Source organism: Monodon monoceros, unplaced genomic scaffold, assembly GCF_005190385.1.
Source record: "Monodon monoceros isolate NGI ecotype Baffin Bay Population unplaced genomic scaffold, NGI_Narwhal_1 Super_Scaffold_19, whole genome shotgun sequence".
NCBI classification, from domain to species: Eukaryota; Metazoa; Chordata; class Mammalia; order Artiodactyla; family Monodontidae; genus Monodon; species Monodon monoceros.
Genome location: NW_021703775.1, coordinates 47088336 through 47107411, shown reverse-complemented (window position 1 = coordinate 47107411; position 19076 = coordinate 47088336). Strand labels below are relative to the sequence as shown.

Genomic DNA, 19076 nt, shown 5'->3' with positions numbered 1-19076 from the left:
CTGCAATCCTTGTAAGTGACACCTCATAATAGTGCAAATGAAGCATGGCATGATGAGAAAATGAAGAAGAATGGACCTGGATAGTCAACCCAGCAGTTTTCAAAACATAGAGGATAAGCTAAATTTTGTTCCATAAAATACACCACACATGATTTTTCTTTTACACATTCAAGCACATATATTCTTTCCCTATTATGAGAAAAATGTCTTATGACTCCAAGAAATCCTACTATAAGCAAACAGGGTAGCTCGTGTGTTCATCTACATATGTATATTTGCCATAGTCTCACATTTTTAACCAAACCTCATTTACACCTGCCTTGATTTTCAGCCAGGAATTTATCATGTTGTCACTCACCTTTGTGTTTTCCCTTCACCCTCATCTATTAGGCTCAAAGACTATTTCCTTGTGGGCCCTTTGTCTAATTAGCTGAATATTCAAGGAGTTTATTGACCCAACAAATTCACCGTCACCTTTCTTATTAGGTTTCTTTTAAGCCATCACCCTGCCTGCCCCGCTCTCAGCCTCTCTGCATCCCCACCTCACTCCCATCTCTCCATCCCCCACCCTCAGAGCCTTATTTCATCTTTAATGTTCTTGGGTTGTTCTCTAGCCAGAGTTTTTTCCCTATTTTCAAGGGAGGCAAGAGATGAAGTGTGAAAAATTCACACCGGCTTTTATTCGGCGGAGGTTGGCTACTGACAGGTAAGTTTGCTACTCTGATTAAAAAAAAAAAAAAAAAGCAGGGAGAAAGAATCAGAAAGCTTCCTCCAAAAGTGTGTGTGAGCAGGGTGGGGAGAGTTTCAAAAAGTAACAAACACGACCATACTATGGAACCTTCAAAGGAAAGAGAAAGTTTTCTGACCCAAAAGAATAATCACAACCGCTGCTCACATACCCTTTCCTCCACTATCCATCTATCCTTTCTCTTTCCCAGCGACAGATATGCCTGCTTCTTCATTCATGTACGGAGACAATCACTATATTCTGGAGGGAAGGAAATGTTTGTAGAGACCAGCAGACGAGGGCCTGACTGGGGTAGAAGCTACAGAGGTGAGAGGACAGGTGTCCTCTCTGCGGCAGGGTTCCCTTGGTCTTCTCCTCTCCCCACGTCCCCCAGGCACTCTCCCTTTTCAGCCATATCCCTCGGGAGATAGGCAGAGCCACAGAAAAGGAGAAGTTAATATGCATATGAGATTAGCCAAGTGCTTCCCACTGGTATAATTAAGCGCCCAACCCCCTTGCATACCCCCATCTGGCTCACCGCACCCACGCTCTGTCTGCCCCTCATGTGTCCGGGCTCGCCTCCCTCCCCCAGAACTCACATAATTTGCAAAAAGGCCAGGCAGTGGGGTGAGAACTGCACCCGGGAAAGGGAGCAATAAGCTCCCAGAATACTGTGAGCGAGTGGGGAGAGCAACAGCAACTCCTTGCTGTTTCTGAGGGATCTATCCTTTCTGTCACTTTTTCCATAAAAGCCCCCTTTGGAGGTTTCACTCATGTCTCCAGCCTAGGCACGCTTAACTGGAGACAGTCCTTGAGAGGGAACTGGGAGAAGGAAAGGAAGGGATTCCTGGGCCCACTGTGAGGTGTGCCTGGGCCACTCCCAAAGGAGGTGCCCAGGGGATCTGTTCTCTTCAGTTGGGTCAGGTTCTAACCTCTCACATTTAACCAGAACTGTCCCCAGGTAGGAAGCCAGTCCCTGGGGAAGGGGGCCATCCCCGTATAACTAGCAGCTGCTGGGCGGGGGAGAGGAATTTCCTAGGGAGACGGGCGACGGATCCGGAGAGAAACCAAGTCTGAAAGGGAAAGGGGCCCTACAAGCAAAAGAGGGGGAAAGAGATGTAAAAAACAGAGTGTCCGTAACTTTCACCCTGCTTTTTAAAGCAGATTTTACACTGGGGAAGAAGAAGAATTGGGAGTGGGGGAAGACTCACAAAAAACAGTTGATGTTTTATTTATTGGCAATTCAGGGAATCTGAAATAGGCATTTATCTGAAGATGCCAGGAACCTGGCCTTACACTGCTGGTCATTCTGGAGAAGAAACCTGCCAACCAAGGCTTGTCTCCACACTCTGCTCTTTACAAAGGAATTCCCGGTGAGGAGAACAGCTTCTCTCTGCTTTAACTTCTCCTCCTTCAGGCAGACCTCCTGGCTTAGACCAGCCAGCATTGCCCCACCTGCCCTCCTTGGGGAGCACTATACTCTGAGGAAGGAGGAAGCAGGACTTCCCTTATCCCAGCAGCCTTCAGATATGATCCAAAAAGAAGTAAGTGGGTGGGATGAGGGAAAGGGGATGGTGTTCAGAGGTCCCCTCTAAACTGGGTAGGAGTTGGCAGGCACTAGAGAGGGTGCCTCCAGCACCCTCCTACTTTCTCCAATTAAGGGAAGAGGTGGGGGAAAATGGAATTAGCCTCCAGTTTCGTGAGTCCCGGGACCTGCCACTTCACCGTCACTGCAGTCTGAGCACTGCCTTGGAGGAACGTGCGGGCTGGAACCTCTCCCTCCCCCAGACCAGGGAAAATGGGCAGGAGGTGGGGCAGCACACAGAGCACAGACAAAAGGTTCAGCAGAGCCCTCCTCTCTCAGGAGCTCAGGTCCCTGGGCTGAGCCCGGCTCCCCATTCGGCCACGCCGAGTGACCTTCTCGCTAGAAACGCCCCCTTCCCGCGGGGCCCAGGATGGTCTTTTAATAGGTGCCCACGTCTCACTCCCAGCACCCTGACAAGGAACGCCCCTCCCACCCCTCACCGCAAACACCCGCGACGCCTTCCTCCAGCCCCTTTCTATTGTCTTCAAAGAGATAAGTGGCTCCCACCCAACACACCCAAACGCACATCCCTTTCTCGCGCTCCCATTTCTCCGAGCCCTAAGGGCCGTGAAGCGAGCGCAGGGTCGAAAGGGGGGCGCGAGGGAGTAAAACCCGCGAGAACTTAGCATCGCAGACCCACCGTGTCCACCTCGCAAGGATGCCGGTGACCTGTAGATTGCAATAGGCACTGAATGATGCTTGCTGCTGCCATGGAAATGGTGGATGTGGTGCGCTCCCAAACTGGACGCCCCCCATGCCATTCCTAGGAGGCCGCTGAGGGTGAGCGGGACTATCCAGAGCAGGGCGAGGCGCCCCCCTGCGCCGCCGCCGCCACTGCCGCCGCCGCCGCCGCCCCCGGGCGAGCCCAGCTCGGCGCCGCACCGGAGCATCCTCTGGTACATGGCTGGGCGCCCGCCGAGGGGCAGCCGCCGCGGGAGGCAAAGTTTGGGGCGCGGTGAGGGGAGAGGGCGCCGGGGAGCAGCGGGCGGCTCAGGGTGGGCTGCGGGGCTGGCCGCCTCACCGCGTCAGGGCACCCATCCTCTCCCTCGTTCGGACAGTCTTCTCGGGGTCCTGGAGTCCGCCGTGCCTCGCACCCCAAAGAATCCGAAACATAGCCGAGGTGAATGCAGCTGATGGGGGCTTGTCCGAAAAGGCAGCCCCGGGGAAGAGCAAGCACGGAGCGGGCGGCTGCTCCCAGATTTCCGGGGCTCCAGGTTCTCGAGAGATACTCCCAAAGAGTTTCGGGCGAGAGTGCGTGCCGGGGGGGTGGGGAGCGGGGAAATGGTTTAAAGCTCCTCCCGGAGGGTCCTCACTTCTACATGACAGCCATCCACCGCGAATCCACTAGGTAAATCCATTTAGCATTGTGTGGGGGGACTGGGGAGGCCACTTCGCCGGCCCAACCTCCTTTCAACGGAGAAGCAGACCCCATGGACTCGAGGCGCCCCGTCCCTCCATTCAGCCCGGGCCGGCTCGCCCGCTCGCGCCAGCCTCCCCCGGGCAGCGCGCGGAGCAGCGGCGCGCATCGCCTGCTCCCGAGGCAATCTCCGCGTCTGCCGCCTCCTGACACTTAGGCCCGGCGAGGGGTTCAGAGGGAAGAGTGCCACCCTTATGAAGGAAGCGGGGATCGAACGGGGGAAAGAGAGCTGGGGAAAAGCAGAAGCACACAAAGGAGGGGGGGGGGAAGAAAAGGAAAAAGAAAAAAAGAAAAGAAAAGAAAAGAAGAACCACACACGCTGGCGAAGCGAGGGGCTCTATGCAAATCTGCAGTCTCCAAACAGCAAATCACTGAAGCTCGGATGCAATGCAGAGGACGAGCCTATGTAACGAGGGAGGCTGGTCTAGCTTCCCACAGAAATCGCCCTGCTTTGCCTCTCTCAAGCATTCTCCACACGTCAAAGGGACACGTGTACGGCGATGCGGGGAACACCTAAAAAAGCAACGCTCCCTCCTCTGCCAGGTGATCCCTCCGTCGGAATTACAACGGCAAACGGCACCCTTCCCCTACCCCTATGGTTCAGATGTAACCAGTGTCTTGAGAGCTCTTAAAAGGGAAAGAGTTCCGCTCTTTTTATTGGACCAAACTTGTTCTGCCAGGTGTTCAAACCCAATCTGCTAAATATGGCTTGACACCATCTACTCAAGCATCAGTTTTGATGATCTGTTAATTACACAGATTACTCATAACAAAGAGCCCTCGTTCCCACTACAGTATCATATCTCACATAAGGCAGTAGAAGTGCAGGGAATCAAAATACACAAGGAAGAAAAAGAATGAGTGAATTTGGCAGCTGAGGAAAAGACAGAAAGTGAAAAAAAAGGAAAAAATGAGACAGGTGAGAAAGAGGACAGCAGAAGAGAGAAACAAGATGAATGAGATTGCTTGTGTTTTGGTCAAACATTTTAGGAATCTTTAAGAACCCCCAAGATCTCTATAGAAGCCCAGCTATGATGATGTCTTATAAGGGTGGAGTTCTGCCTTTCTCTTACCATGTTTCATAAGGAAAATAACATCAGGAAATTTAAATCTAGTGCCCCCAAAGAAGAGGGGACATTATATTCTACCGGTGAAATGAAGAATATACATATATATATATATATATTTTTTTTTTTTTTTTTTGCGGTACGCTGGTCTCTCACTGTTGTGGCCTCTCCCGTTGCGGAGCACAGGCTCCAGATGCGCAGGCTCAGTGGCCATGGCTCAGGGGCCCAGCTGCTCCGCGGCATGTGGGATTTTCCCGGACCGGGGCGCGAACCCACATCCCCTGCATCGGCAGGCGGACCCTCAACCACTGCGCCACCAGGGAAGCCCCGAAATGAAGAATATTTAACTGAAAGCCACGTGTCCTGGAAAAAGACCAGCAAAGCCAACACACAACTAAGAGTAAAAGTCTAGCACGGCAAGTGGACTTAGCAAGGAGGACCACAGTCACTGGAGGCTAGCACACGGGATTTGGAACTGTGATTAAAACAGTTCCCTGGTTTCTAAAAGATGATAAAAACTATGACGTGACTAGTGGCTGGACATTTTTTGTTTTTATTCCTACTTAAAGACAAAGGAAAACAACTCTGACTAGGTACTACTTCTCACAGGCTCCTGTCTATAAAATCCTTTATATCAACAAATACAAAGTCATGTCCTGAAAAAGTAGTTCTAGAAGGATTTGATACAAATCAGCCACTCACCAACGTGGTCATTTAGACTTACATATTGCTTCCTAGTTCATTCAGAGAGTCAACCCTGGGACTCTGATGGTCACTATGTTACCAGTGACCAAGGGCCACCAAACCAAATTTGTAGCAATCCAACACCTCACATCCTTGGCAAAAGTTTATGTTATTCTACTAAAAATTTAATACTTCAGTAGTTCCCTAATTGAGACAGCTTAGGCATGCTAGAGAAGGTGCTTTTATCTACTTAAATACACCTTGTCTCCCTCCCACAACTGCTCAAAGACCAACAGAACGCAAATCCTGCACTTTCCACTGTGGTCTGTTCCCGTCCTATCCCCAGGCCACTTCCTCCTCATTTTGTTATTTTCTAGCGTGTGGATTTTAATTCATTAGTAGATTTTAATTCATTAGACAGCTAGGGAAGCCCTAGCTGTCGTGTTTTCAGGCAGATGTCTAAGGCACCTTTGCAGTACCTAGGAGTTTCTTGGGTGGATTCTGTGATACGGATGCTGCAATATTTGTTATAAATGGCTATTATGGTGGAACAAGGAGCAAATTCTCTGTCTAGAGAGTGGAGAAAAGTCCTGTGAGCAGACTCATGCCTAATCTGTATGAAGCAAATAAAGCTTGCACTTACTCTTCATGTCTCTTCAGCTGGTCAGTTCTTTGGCTGGAAGTGTATTATCTAAGGAAACTGAGGGGACTTCCCTGGTGGCACATGGTTAAGAATCCGCCTGCCAATTCAGGGGACACGGGTTCGATCCCTAGTCCCAGTAGATCCCACATGTCGCGGAGCAACGAAGCCCGTGCACCACAACTACTGAGCCTGCGCTCTAGAGCCCGTGAGCCACAACTCCTGAAGCCCGTGCACCGAGAGCCTGTGCTCCGCAACAAGAGAAGCCACCGCAATGAGACCCCGCACCGCAACAAAGAGTAGCACCCACTAGCTGCAACTTGAGAAAGGCCCAGGCGTAGCAACGAAGACCCAATGCAGCCAGAAATAAATAAATAAATAAATTTATTAACAATAAAATAAAATAAAGGAAACTGGGGCAGCACGGACAAATTGTTCTCAGGTGAGTAAAAAACTGGCTGGAGGAGACATGGTGCTCGGCTGCTTGTAATTTACTCTTAAATACTGCAGCATGGACAATGCGATATAAATGTGTGTTAGTGCGGTTCTGTGTCTCAGGAGGTTGGTTGCTTTCATCAGGAATGTATGCTCCAACAGCTCAGCCAGAATTACAGAAGTCAGAGGTGACTTTTGGAAGTCCTGAGTTACCATCATCTCCAATCATGATGTGGCTTTGTTCATTAATTATAATGTATGTTGGAAACAGATTATCATCGGTGACATAAATGGCCTGTCAGTTGGTTAATGGAGGTTAGGGGTGGGTTCTCTTTGGTGAAATCGTTAACGTTCAAGGTATGTGGACTGGCCAAACTTTTTGTAAACATGCTTTGCTTCTATTTGGATAGAGTATATGAATCTATAAGGCCTTTCACCCTTTACTACAGGGAATGGTGTCATAATATTAGTAATAATAAGAACTAATACATTCATAACTGGCACAGCTCTGAGAGCTCATTTAATCATCACAAAACCATATGAAGTGGGTGCTACCATGGATCCCTAACAAACCTTAATCACCTAATTCTGACAGATGATGATCTGGATGCTGCCACTGAAATATTGCCATATTTGCTTTAAGAAAACCTATTTGCAAGACATTTTGGGGTACCTAAAAGAACCAAGAGCTGGAACTTCATCAAGCTTCCAGAACATGCTGTAAGATTTTGTTCCTACTTATTAATAAGTGTCTGTTTCTGTAGCAGAAGTTGGTCTGCATCTTAAACCCACTAGGAGCTGTGGAAACACTTGCAAGAGTGGTTGACCCTCCCCTGCCTCTGACCACTGTGGGTACCAAGCTCCACCAAGAGAATCTAACAGCTGCGCACAGGGAGTTATTCTAGATGCATTCATAGCTGGTGATTAATAATGAACGAGAAGGCAGGCAGCCTGCATCAGACAACCATGCAAGAAATGGGAGATGGGCTTGAAAGCTGAGGGGACAAAAGAAAGGGAATGGAAAGAGAAAGAGAAAAAGAGTGTGTAGAAGGGGGAGTGTACACAGAAATGGAAAAGCACAGGTTATTTCAAACTATTTTTTCATATTCCTAAAATCACCCTTCTGTCTCAAGAAACAAAATGGTTGTCAGGCAGACACTTTCAACCTTTTCGTGTTTTTCTTAAAACTTAATTGGAAATTGTTACAGCTCAGTATTAAGCTTTTAAAATAGAAAAGTAGACAATAAAATGGCAGAGAGGAAGTATATTAAAACCTACAGGCAGTACCAATCTTTTAAAAATTAAAAACGAGCAGAGTGTCAGTCATGCATTTTGCATTTCTACTGATGTCAGCACAAGAAAAGGCAAAGAGACCCCACATATCCATCTACCTGCATTTCTGAGTTGGGATTGAGAGAGAGTAAAGACAGAGAGGCTCAGGAGAGGATGCTGTCTGTGAAGTTGCAAAGACAAACCTCTGATCCTGTTACCTTTCTGGGTTACTGCAGGTCCCTAAAGGTGTTCTGAGAAAAGATCAGAATAGATCAGAAGAGTAAGGACACTGAAAGAAAGGAAGGAAGGAAGTGAGGGAAGAAGGGAGGGGAGGAAGGAAGGAAGGAAGGAGAAAGAAAGAAAGAAAGAAAGAAAGAAAGAAAGATAAAGAAAGGAAAGAAAGGAAGGAAAGAAGGAAGGAAGAAAAAGAAAGAAGGAAAGAAAGGAATGAAGGAAGAGAAAGAAAGAAAGATAAAGAAAAGAAAGAAAGGAAGGAAGAAAAAGAAAGGAAAAAGAAAGGAAGGAAGAAAAAGAGAAAGAAGGAAAGGAAGGAAGGAAGGAAGAGAGAGAAAGAAAGAAAGAAAAAGAAAGAAGGAAAGAAAGAAAGAAAGGGAGGAAGGAAAGGAGTGGGGAGGAAGAAATGGAGGAGGGGGGGAGGGAGGGAGGGAGGAAAAGAAAGAAAAGAAAAGAAAGAAAAGATGCCAGGGCTAAAAGCATTCCTGGAGATTTTGTAGTACAATCTCTTCAGGTGATAAACTTGAGGCCCACAGAAGTAATAATGTTACCAAAAAGTCAGATTTATTTATGAAGTGTTTACTTAACTGGAAGTGAACTTTTATCTCCTACCACCCATAGTCCAGTCATAGATGTAGACTGGGAAATTCAGTCAATGTACCTATTACCTAGAACCTCCACACTGAGAGAGAGTAGCGGGAACCCAACATGAGCCAACATGATGCCCAATTCACTCAAAAGAAATTAAAGCTTGCAGTTTGATTTCCAAAATACGAATAGATTTATTCAGTCACAGTCAGTTGTGTTTAGGACTGAAGTATTTTATGCCAGTGGTCCCCAACCTTTTTGGCACCAGGGACCGGTTTTATGGAAGACAATTTCTCCACGGACGGTGGGGTGGAGGGATGGTTTTGGGATGATTCAAGTGCATTACATTTATTGTGCACTTTATTTCTATTATTATTACATTGTAACATATAATGAAATAATTATACAACTCACCACAGTGCAGAACCAGTGGGAGCCCTGAGGTTGTTTTCCTGCAACTCGATAGTCCCATCTGGGGGTGACGTGAGACAGTGACACCCAAAGTGTGTTGCATATGTCCAGTCTATTCTGTAAGATGCAGCTCAATTGTCAGTTGCCACTCACTGATAGGGTTTTGATATGAGTTTGCAAGCAACTGACTTATTACGGTCTCTGTGCAGTCAAACCTCTCTGCTAATGATTATCTGTATTTGCAGCCGCTCCCCATCGCTAGCATCATTGCCTCAGCTCCACCTCAGATCATCAGGCATTAGATTCTCATAAGGAGAACGCAACCTAGATCCCTCGCATGCGCAGTTCACAGCAGGGTTCGCGCTCCTATGAGAATCTAATCCTGCTGCTGATCTGACAGGAGGCGGAGCTCAGGCGGTAATGTGAGCGATGGGGGCGGCTGTAAATACAGGTGAAGCTTCACTCGCTCGCCTGCCACTCACCTCCTGCTGTGCGGCCCGGTTCCTAACAGCGAACCCCTGTTTTATTCTATCTCTTCTCTTGCCCCTTTTAATAAAAAGTTCATTTATGACATCCTACATAAAATTTGTTGCCTAAGCACCAAGGCTGGGTCATAGAAATTTCATTATTAACTGCATCTTGAAGTGTTGTGGGCATTGCTTTGGTACCACCCAATCATATGCTATCTTTTGGTCACTAGCATCTTATATTGTTTGTATAGTTATTTAGACGTACTTGTGTTGCTGACAAACTCTTTCCTAGGTTCATGCCATTTGATGTGAATGAGTTCATAGTGTAGAGGGAAAACATGCAGTTCGAGTGTCGGACTGTGAGTTTGAATCTGAGGCCATAGTTATTATTCATGTGACCCTTGCCCCCATTTTCTCATCTGTAAAATGATTATAACACTGTGTAAAATATATTAAGCACTAAATATAAGTTATTGTCATTTACTCACAGGTACATATTTTAGATAGCTGCTAAAGACATACAGATAATGAGCTGTAATGTGATTTTTAATTTAGCCCTATTTCAGACTCTTCCCACTCAGTCAAGTTCGGCCACCTCTCCAATTCTCTGTTACTCTAAATCCTCAAACTTTACCGTGCCCGAGAATCACTAGAACAGCTTCTTAAATCATAGACTGCTTTGCTTTTGATTCCCATGATTTGTAGAGGGGCCTGATAATTTGCTTTTTTTTTAAACAAGTTCCCAGGTAATGCTCATACTGCTGGCCTAGAGGAACTAGATTTTCAGAACCACCGCTCTGTCTGAATGTCAACGTCTTTAACACGGGTTTTATTAACCAACACAGGGAGGGCTTTCTAATTAAACTCCTTACCAATGACCTCGCCTCTTTGGCTGTGTATTCTAAACATAGACAGCAGTGCTGTTCTCAGATCTCTTCTTTAAAGCATTCTTTAAAGACTTCAAGATGTCCAGCATATAAACCTATATGTTCTCATTTCACAACATGAAACTATAAATTCCTTTTATTCTACTTAGAAAAAGCTATTTTCTTTTCCTTCTCATCTTTTGAATGTGTGCTCTTCTTCAGTTAGCCTGGCCAGTGGCTAGAGGCAGGACTGAGCTCCTACAGGACTGAAGGCACCGCATTAGGGTTCAAATCTGACTTTACTAACGTATCAGCCACGTGGCCTTATGCAGGTGAGGATGCTTGTTTCCATATAAAACCTAATACTGGCCATCCAAATAGCCAGGAACCATTTAAAAAAAGAAAAAAAAAGTCCCTTTCAGGTCCTGGCATATCAGGTCTTCAGTCTGACCAGCATCAGGCACAGGAAAGATCAGTGACAAAAACTGACAACCTGGGATCTGTCACCTGCATTCACCAGCACAGTCTATCATATACACACGCCACTGAAGAAGAAAGCAAAATGGGAATCATTGAAAGTGGAACTAGAGTTGGAAGGACAGCTATAAGGCAAGTTAGGGTGATATAAAAACTGAGATATAATTTGCAAATTCCCTAGTAAATACAGATATTCAAATCCAGAACCAGACGTCACGCCCATACCATGAGTTCAATTTCCTGAATGCCAGAGCACTTACAGCATATAAACCAATTCAATCTATCTTTATGGATATATGTTCTGTAGCATATGTTGCCATTTGAATTCACTGAAAGGAATTTAATCATGCAATTTGAACTGAATCTCTAAATAGGTTTATCTGGGATCTATAATTTAATCCCCATCCAATTCAGGACAAATATATTAGGTTACACATTTTGTCAGAGTGATATTTTGAAGTTAGTACTGTAGTAAAGTTAGTGTGACTATCCCACTACAAAGATCCCTTTTCCAGGTAAGTAAAAGGCATATTAACCATTTCTTTACCATGGCATACTAAGCCGTTCGAAATTTGTCTCGATCCTGCCTCTCCCGTCTTATCTTTACCTCAACTTCTGCCACTTACCCCACAAACATCCTAGGCTCCAGCAACATGAACTTCTCTTCCCTAAATACACTGCATTTTTTCACTTCTTTTGCCACTGCCCATGCAATTCCCTCTGTAAAAATGATCTTTTCTGCTACCTAGGTCTCTTACTATCCCATTCATTCCTCTACCAAATTGCTGGAAAAATTTCTGAACTCCTCCAGTTTCTCAAGTATAGACTATCACAAATACCTAAAAAAAAAAAAAAAAAAAAAATGCCCGGGGTATGTAATAGTATATTTATATTATTTTTGTGCTGTATGAATGAAGTGTCAGGATAAATGGTTAAATCTATATCCATGTTTAGGAATTTAAAATAACCCAAACCAACAAACAAAAGAAAACCACCCTCCCCTCTCAATTTATCCTTGCAGGCTTTTGGTTAGCTCTTTCATTGCCTAAAATATATAACAAATTTAAGCTGAACTTTGATTCGAATGCTAAACAACTGGTTATGAAGAATAAGGGAATTCATTGTCATATTTTCCTACTCATGTTATAAACAGATGTCTTTCTTTCCCATACTATGTAAAAGGAAAATAAAACACCACCAAGCAAAGATGCTTGCTGCCAAGTTGAACTGCAGAGCAAACATTTATAGCCAACTTATAAATCCTTGAAAATAGGGTTTTATAATGGAAATACTGGCACCATTTTAACTATAACCATTCAAATAATATCACTGTAGCAGAACTTATAATCTAATATACCTGTTCTGGGATGGATGAGAGACTTAGTTATAGGTTTTGGAAAAACTTCCAGTGGCTCAATTCAAATTGAATCATTCCATATAGTTCAAATCTCTTAGAATATTTATCTTTATTTCAAAATGTGTAGTATATGCTCCAAAACATTTGTTTAAAAGATAGAATATATTTTTTGATACTCGTATAAAAAGATATGACCTCTGAGAGGCATTTCCAAAAATTATCAATCAGTTTTTTTTCAACTGTCTTTTTCTCTCATGAAAGAATTACTTTCCTCAGGTTTTCTCTGTCCTATTGCTGTGATGATTCCCCCAGAGGCCTGTATGTTTATCTTGACAGGTGTTAGTAGATCTGTAGACCTCTGTGGAATTGTTCCTAGTTGCGTTGAGGTACAGGAGAAAACATTATGTCTGCAAACTAATGAACTTACCTTATTGCATTCTAAATAAAATAAACCACCCAGCAAGTGGAATTAATCTACTAATGTCTTCCTAATGAAGTTTTCATTAGGCATAATGAAAATGGTGTGGTCGTCAATATTTAACATGTGATAGGTATTAAAACAAAGCACATCTGATGATTTTTTAAATGCATACCTGATAATTGCCTTTATATTATTTTCAAATGAAATAGTTTACCCTCAGATTGCTTTAAGCACCTAATCAAAGAGATACAAGAAACATTTCTAGACTTAAGGGAATGTTTTATACCCAAATGGTCTCATCTACCATTATCCTTAAATAATTAAAACCAGATTTGCTGTTCTAATCTTTAAGAATGGAGATATATAATAGTGTGCAATTTTCTGTGCTATGTAAAATGTCACTCATTAATGAAATTTAGCCAAATATTGACAATGGAAGTGTGTTAGTCCAATTCACAGTGGTTTGCTTTAAAATAATGCTACCTCCTAGCATAGCAAACAGCAACTTAAATTCTGATGAGAACTGAATACTTTACTGGCCAATGGAAGAGCAGCTACAAACACAATCAGTATCCTTTCTTATTGGCAACATTTTGATTTGTCATTTGGCAAAGAAAAAATCCAAAGCATCATGCAGAAACACCTACCTACTTCAGAAAATCATCAGTTTGGGATCATGTGATATCTCGTTCCATCTAACATTTATGGTAGCATGTAGACGAGCCACAAAGAAGTCACATCCTCATTGCTACACTATGTCACATTCTTAATTTCTCATTTCAGGTTCCCATATAAATTATCTCCTGCTTTGGTATAATCACGGTTGTCCAACTGAGACTTGAAGATCTTATCAGTCATGCATTTTACTATTATTATTGAAATTTACTCATTTCAATGATTACTTACTGCCACATAAGCATATTATTTACTTCAGGGGCCAGAAAACAGACACAGTAAAAGGAGAGTAAAGGTGGGTCTTTTCTCCTTCAGCAGTAGGAGCCAGAAACAGTATGAAAGCAATGGATCATGTAGAAAAGCAATTTCCTACTTGAGGGATTAGACAGTACCCTCTTTTGTACTGTTAAATCACAGTTTTGGTTATTTTTTCAAGTAATAGTAATTTTTTTCAATTTACATAAATATAGTCTCTAGAGGAACTGCAAGAGAACCCCCAAACACAAACCCTCTCAACCAATCAATAGAAGAAGTATAAAAAAGCCCTCATTTATGTTTACAGCCTTGAGCAACCCTTCACACAGCATAAAAAAAATAAAAAGTAAATAAACTAAACGGCTACACAGCTAAAGACAATTAGCTTAACAAGGATGACTTCGAACTGAAATGTGAGGCTTTTTTCTTTTCTTTCTTTAGGCAAAATATAGGTGATTTTTATTTTGAAGCAGCTCACATTTGCTAGTATTAGAAAATTGACAACTATGTAAATTTCAGCTTTGCTGAAATGTTTGCTTTCCTTTTTAGGTTCACAACAATATTAACCACTGCCATCAGTCAGTATTACATTCAGATTTGAGAAAATCTGTAGCATAAAACTGTGCTCTGGAATATCATGTGAAAATCTTGATCAATTTAAAATGTATTTACATTCAAGAAGGAGTAAAGCATACTCTTAAATAATAAAGGCAAATAATAGTTATATGTATAAAATGGGGGGAAGGAAAATCATGAGCCTGTTTTCACAGCCCATTTTTTTTTAAAGGTTTACTGCTGATATGAGTCACGTTTAAGGAAGTTGCACATTTTCTATGCAGAAGGCTGTTATGTCAGATAATTAAGAGCAAAAAGCCCCCATAGCTAAATAGAAGCGTTGTGACAAAACCTTATAATTTATTTCAACTTATTCCTCAGTTATCCGGTTTGCCTAGAATCCTATACCTCATACTGTTAACAGACACCTGAGGTATAGTGGTTGGTTAGTGGTTAGCTCTAGCTTTTGTTTTAATTGTCCTTTTTTTTTCCACTTTGTCAAAATAGTGATGCTAAGGCATTTTTGAACTCAATAGCCTACAGAGACATTAAGAGCAAATATACATATTTCTTGTTTTATATAAAACTGGAGTAGTGTTTTCTAATTTTGGTGGAATAATCTACTGTATTGTGAAAATTAAAGGGAATAAGGAACTATACACAGAAACCAAATTAGAAGAGTACAGATCTATAACCCAGCAGAATAAAATTTGACTGTTAAAATCAAACAGTTTTGGAAGAAGTGTGAAGTTGTTCAGTATGGCTGAGATAAGTAGAATTTGGAGCAATGAATGATATTATTTTCATCCAGTTTAAATTCCTCAATCCAGTAATAGAACGATTAAAAACAGGTTAGCTGGGCAAATGAAGTTTGAATCCACTGGGTTTCCAGAACTGGGAATTAAAGAAAAAAAATCAAGACTTGGATTGCTAACAGGTCAAGAATGGAAAATAGGTTACAATTCCCCAGATTAAAAAAAAAAAAAAATAGCATAAAAATTATATGATTTGTAATGAGACACAGATCTGGCTCTAAAGAATCCAATAGTTTCCCATGACTTACTGGGTGGTAACTATATAGGAATACCAATATTCATGTTAAAAATCGGTGACTTTAGTCACTGTAGTTTTTTAGGGGCAGCCCAGTCCTTAGATAATGGATCAAGCTATCAACCTAGAAAGGCAGTTGTAGCGGATACTTCTAATTTGTACTCGGTATCTACTTTGCCTTCTTCCCGGCAAATTGAACAAATTGTTTTTTGGGGTAGGGAGGGATGAAGTACATAGAAGGGCAATATGCCCCACTAAAAATACTTGCCTTCCCAAACTCCCCTACAGTCAGAGTACCCTTGCGACCCAGTTAATTTTGAGGAAATGTAAATGGAAGTCCTTGGAAAAGGTTTTCTACAAAGCCCTTCAGGCTTTCTGCCACAAAACCTTGTTCCTCTTGTCCAAAATGCAGAATCACTGTGTATGGAAGATGCCCACTCTGAGACCATGAGGTCAAAATCATACTCTAAGGATGGAGAAGCAAGAGGATAGAAGGAGTCTAAATATTTGACATTTTCCTACTGGAGTTACACTAGCCTTGCATCACCTACCTCTGAGCTTCTTATTAAATTTGAAACGTAAACAATCTTCTGTTTAATCCAATGTAAGTCAGGTTATCAGTTTGGGGAAGGTAAATACATACCTAATATATAACTAATTTCTGGGAAGGATGATTACTTAGGTGAGCAAGTTAGCAATCTTGGGCTCTGGGGGAGACATTTATCCTTAAGGACAGTCAGTAACATATTGTCCAGAACTGTGATTTTAATGAGTCAGGATATGCTTTGGGTTCCTCCAGAACCACATGCATTTTAGAAAGTTAAGGCAGTTGCTTTAATACAGGTGCCTATTAAAGATAATAATTGGGAAATAAAGCTATCCAAGGCCCTTGAACAGGAAGAAAATGCCTTTGAGTAAAGAATGTTATGGCACTGAAGGGAAGTGTTCTCTCTTTGTCCTCCCTAAGCATGCCAGGGAAAAGGAAGAGAACATTCTATTTTCTAGAGATAAGGAATTAGAACCTGCCAAAGACACACTCTCAATCAGGTGGATCTCTGAAGTGGGCTTATTATAATAAACTCATCTTCCTGGGATATATACCTAAGTGTGAGTAGGTACAGCTGATATACACTTATTTGTCCAGTTATTCATTAAAGTATCAAATAATTTATTTATCTAACAAACATTCATTGAGTACCTACTCTACAGCAGGATGTGTACCAGGCCCAGAGCTCATCCGGAAATAAACATTTGGGGACTTGGTTCTAGTTGAGGAAAGGAGTCTTTGAGGTTATTGCCTCCTTATCTTGAACTGGGCTGATCCCAATCCTCTCCTGAAGTCCATGAAAGGATGATATGTCCCTTGTGACTTTTAGAAACTGCCCTGTCAATGGGATTGAATTGGAGCTGAATAAGTATTCTTACGTCAGTTAATATAGTTTCATACTCAAAGGGTTTCAAAGCAGCACTGTGCACAATTCAGACACGCTTATCGACCAGGTGCTTACCACCTATTGGGCAGATGCCGTTTATAAAGTTTTTAAGAAACAAATATTGATCCAAACAATCCCTTGCATTTAATATTCTATCATTCTGGAAGGCCACTATTAACTTTGATGTACACGTGCAATTACCTGTCTGACTAAAGAGTTTCAATTGCCCGAACTCTTGGTCACCACACCATGATTAAATGCATGGAAGCAACAAGTTGTTGACTTGGGCAGCCAGAAAACCACTGTGGCATAAGATTGACAGTTATATCGCCTACCAAACAATGTCTTTGTCGTTCTTCCTACAGTCCTCAAAGTCCCAGATAAGAATTTAAAGCTGGATTTTGTTCTTACTTCTGTGTACATGTTATTTATGCAAATGCAAATAAAACTTATCTAGGAAGAATCCAGAAGGTCCACAGAGGAGTGAAGATTGTTTAAGTTATTGTAGAGCTCATAACACACATTTTCAACTGGCAGGGCATCCTCTTCATCAGACTACCATATGCTTCAAAGTAGGAAAAATTAACATGCATAAATGTAAGGTCTTGCATGTAGGTTTGAGAAAATCAATAGCATAAGCACAGGATGAGGGAGAACGGATTCTGTAGTTTTTAGTGTAAAAAAGTACCACGAGATTTTCACTGGACAAAAATGTAATCATAGACAACAGTTTGATGCAACTGTTAGAAAAATTGCCTGAATTGAATTGTAGTATGCAGTTCATTTTTCTGCACTTTACGTAAGACACATACAGAGTATTGCTTGACATGCTGGCTTCCCTGTTTTAAAAGATACATTGACAAAAAGAAGAATGACCAGATGCTCAGAAAAGCCATAGGTATGCTTTATTGGCTTTGCAGCTAGAGGAAGAGCCAATAGGTGGAAATATATTAATAAAGAAGCAGATTTGAGCACTAATGTATGTGAACTGAAGGTTCCAGAAAGAACCTTCTAGAAACTAGAAGGGGATTTGGAACTAATGTGCATTTCCACAAAGTAATTTCTGATTTATTCTCCTGTCCTGGGATCTTGCCTGTGGACATGTCCTCAGATAAAAAAATAATGGCACTTGTGAGAAATAATAAAGAGAGCTTTAGGTCTAATTGTCAGCCAAGGAAACTGAAAGTAGGTTCTTATGCAAGAGCTGTCGAGGAGAAGCACAAAGGCTACCCTCTGATGTATATGGCTGTTACCCTGGCTGGGAAAGTAACTCATCCCCAAGTACCTTCTTGAGGAGCTAAGCAACTATCCACAGGAAAGTAGACATATTTATTATTTTATATATCTTCAATCATATGTCCTTAGCACCAGGGAAATGTATTCCATGCTCTTCAGGAAGGGGTGCAGGAGAGAAGTACCATAACACATGTAAGGCAAATAAAATAATTCTAACACTAAGAAACTGAGAATGTATGGCCACCAGTTTGGAAGCCTAAAAATAAATAGTCTAAAACAAGGGAAGAGGAGAGACCTCTTTGGAGAGTATAGAAGGGCAAGGTCAAAATGATCTGAGAAAAAGGTGGGTGGTGAACTAATCATAGCAACAGCAGACACAGAGTAAAAGGGCAGATGTGAAATAAACCAAACAAATGCATACAATAACTTACTGTATATTATGTATATTCTATGTATTTTCCATTGGACTCTGTTGCAATTAGACTGTACTAACCAAATTATCCACTTCTGGCTAAGTTTATTATGTGCACTCTATTTGATAATAAGCATAAAGGGTTTTATCTGTGCTCAATTAGAAATCACCTGGGCAGATGTTACAGGAGGTTAAACAAATTCAACAATTCCAAATACATAGGCTTAAATAAATTTAAATAGCATGATGTTACCTGTCTTCTGTATTCTGGTAGAATTGATGCACAGCTACCTTAGGTACTCTTCATCTGAAACAGTAGCCAGTTTTTGAAGTTCTGTATGATTTCTGACTATAATTCCCCTCCACAACATTCCCTATGGTCTCAAAGATTCACATATCTGAAGCAAACTGGCATTTCTATAGGAGGTGATACTGAAACAACCACTGAACCACAACTCCCACGGGTTGCTATTAGAAGTGGTGACCAGCATTCCTTCCTACTCATCTCTGTGAGCTCTGATGTTTCCTAAAAGTACACAGACCAATCATGGTCTTAGTCTCCCAGTGTCAGAGAGGAGGAGAGGTAGGGGAGGATCATAAAATCACAACACAGAGGAGGTCATACGAACTGAGCAAATTAGAGAATGCAGATAAAAGACCAAAAGAAAGGTATAAAATGAATAATAGCCATGGTTAACAGGCAAAGATAAACATATCCCTTGATAAAAGGTATTTACTTATTCTAGTTATTGAAGACTCTCCTCAATTTCTACCTCTTCCACGATTTCAGCCATGATTTTATCATGAGC

The 19076-nt window shown here is 42.2% G+C and overlaps 1 protein-coding gene across 18 annotated transcripts in view; it reads right to left on the bottom strand.

The window, feature by feature from the left end:
- The window catches only part of NRXN1 (neurexin 1), a 1121986-nt gene that overhangs the window by 425096 nt on the left and 677814 nt on the right, over nt 1-19076 (bottom strand). For 2 of the 18 annotated variants that reach the window (XM_029232592.1, XM_029232589.1), the window contains exon 1: nt 2953-3214. The exons of 14 other annotated variants lie outside the window; for them this stretch is intronic. In XM_029232592.1, the coding sequence (XP_029088425.1) occupies nt 2953-3214 (262 nt within the window). Of the gene's footprint in view, nt 1-2952; nt 4070-19076 lie in introns of those variants that run through there. 2 more of the 18 variants (XM_029232590.1, XM_029232591.1) reach the window with 2 other exon arrangements.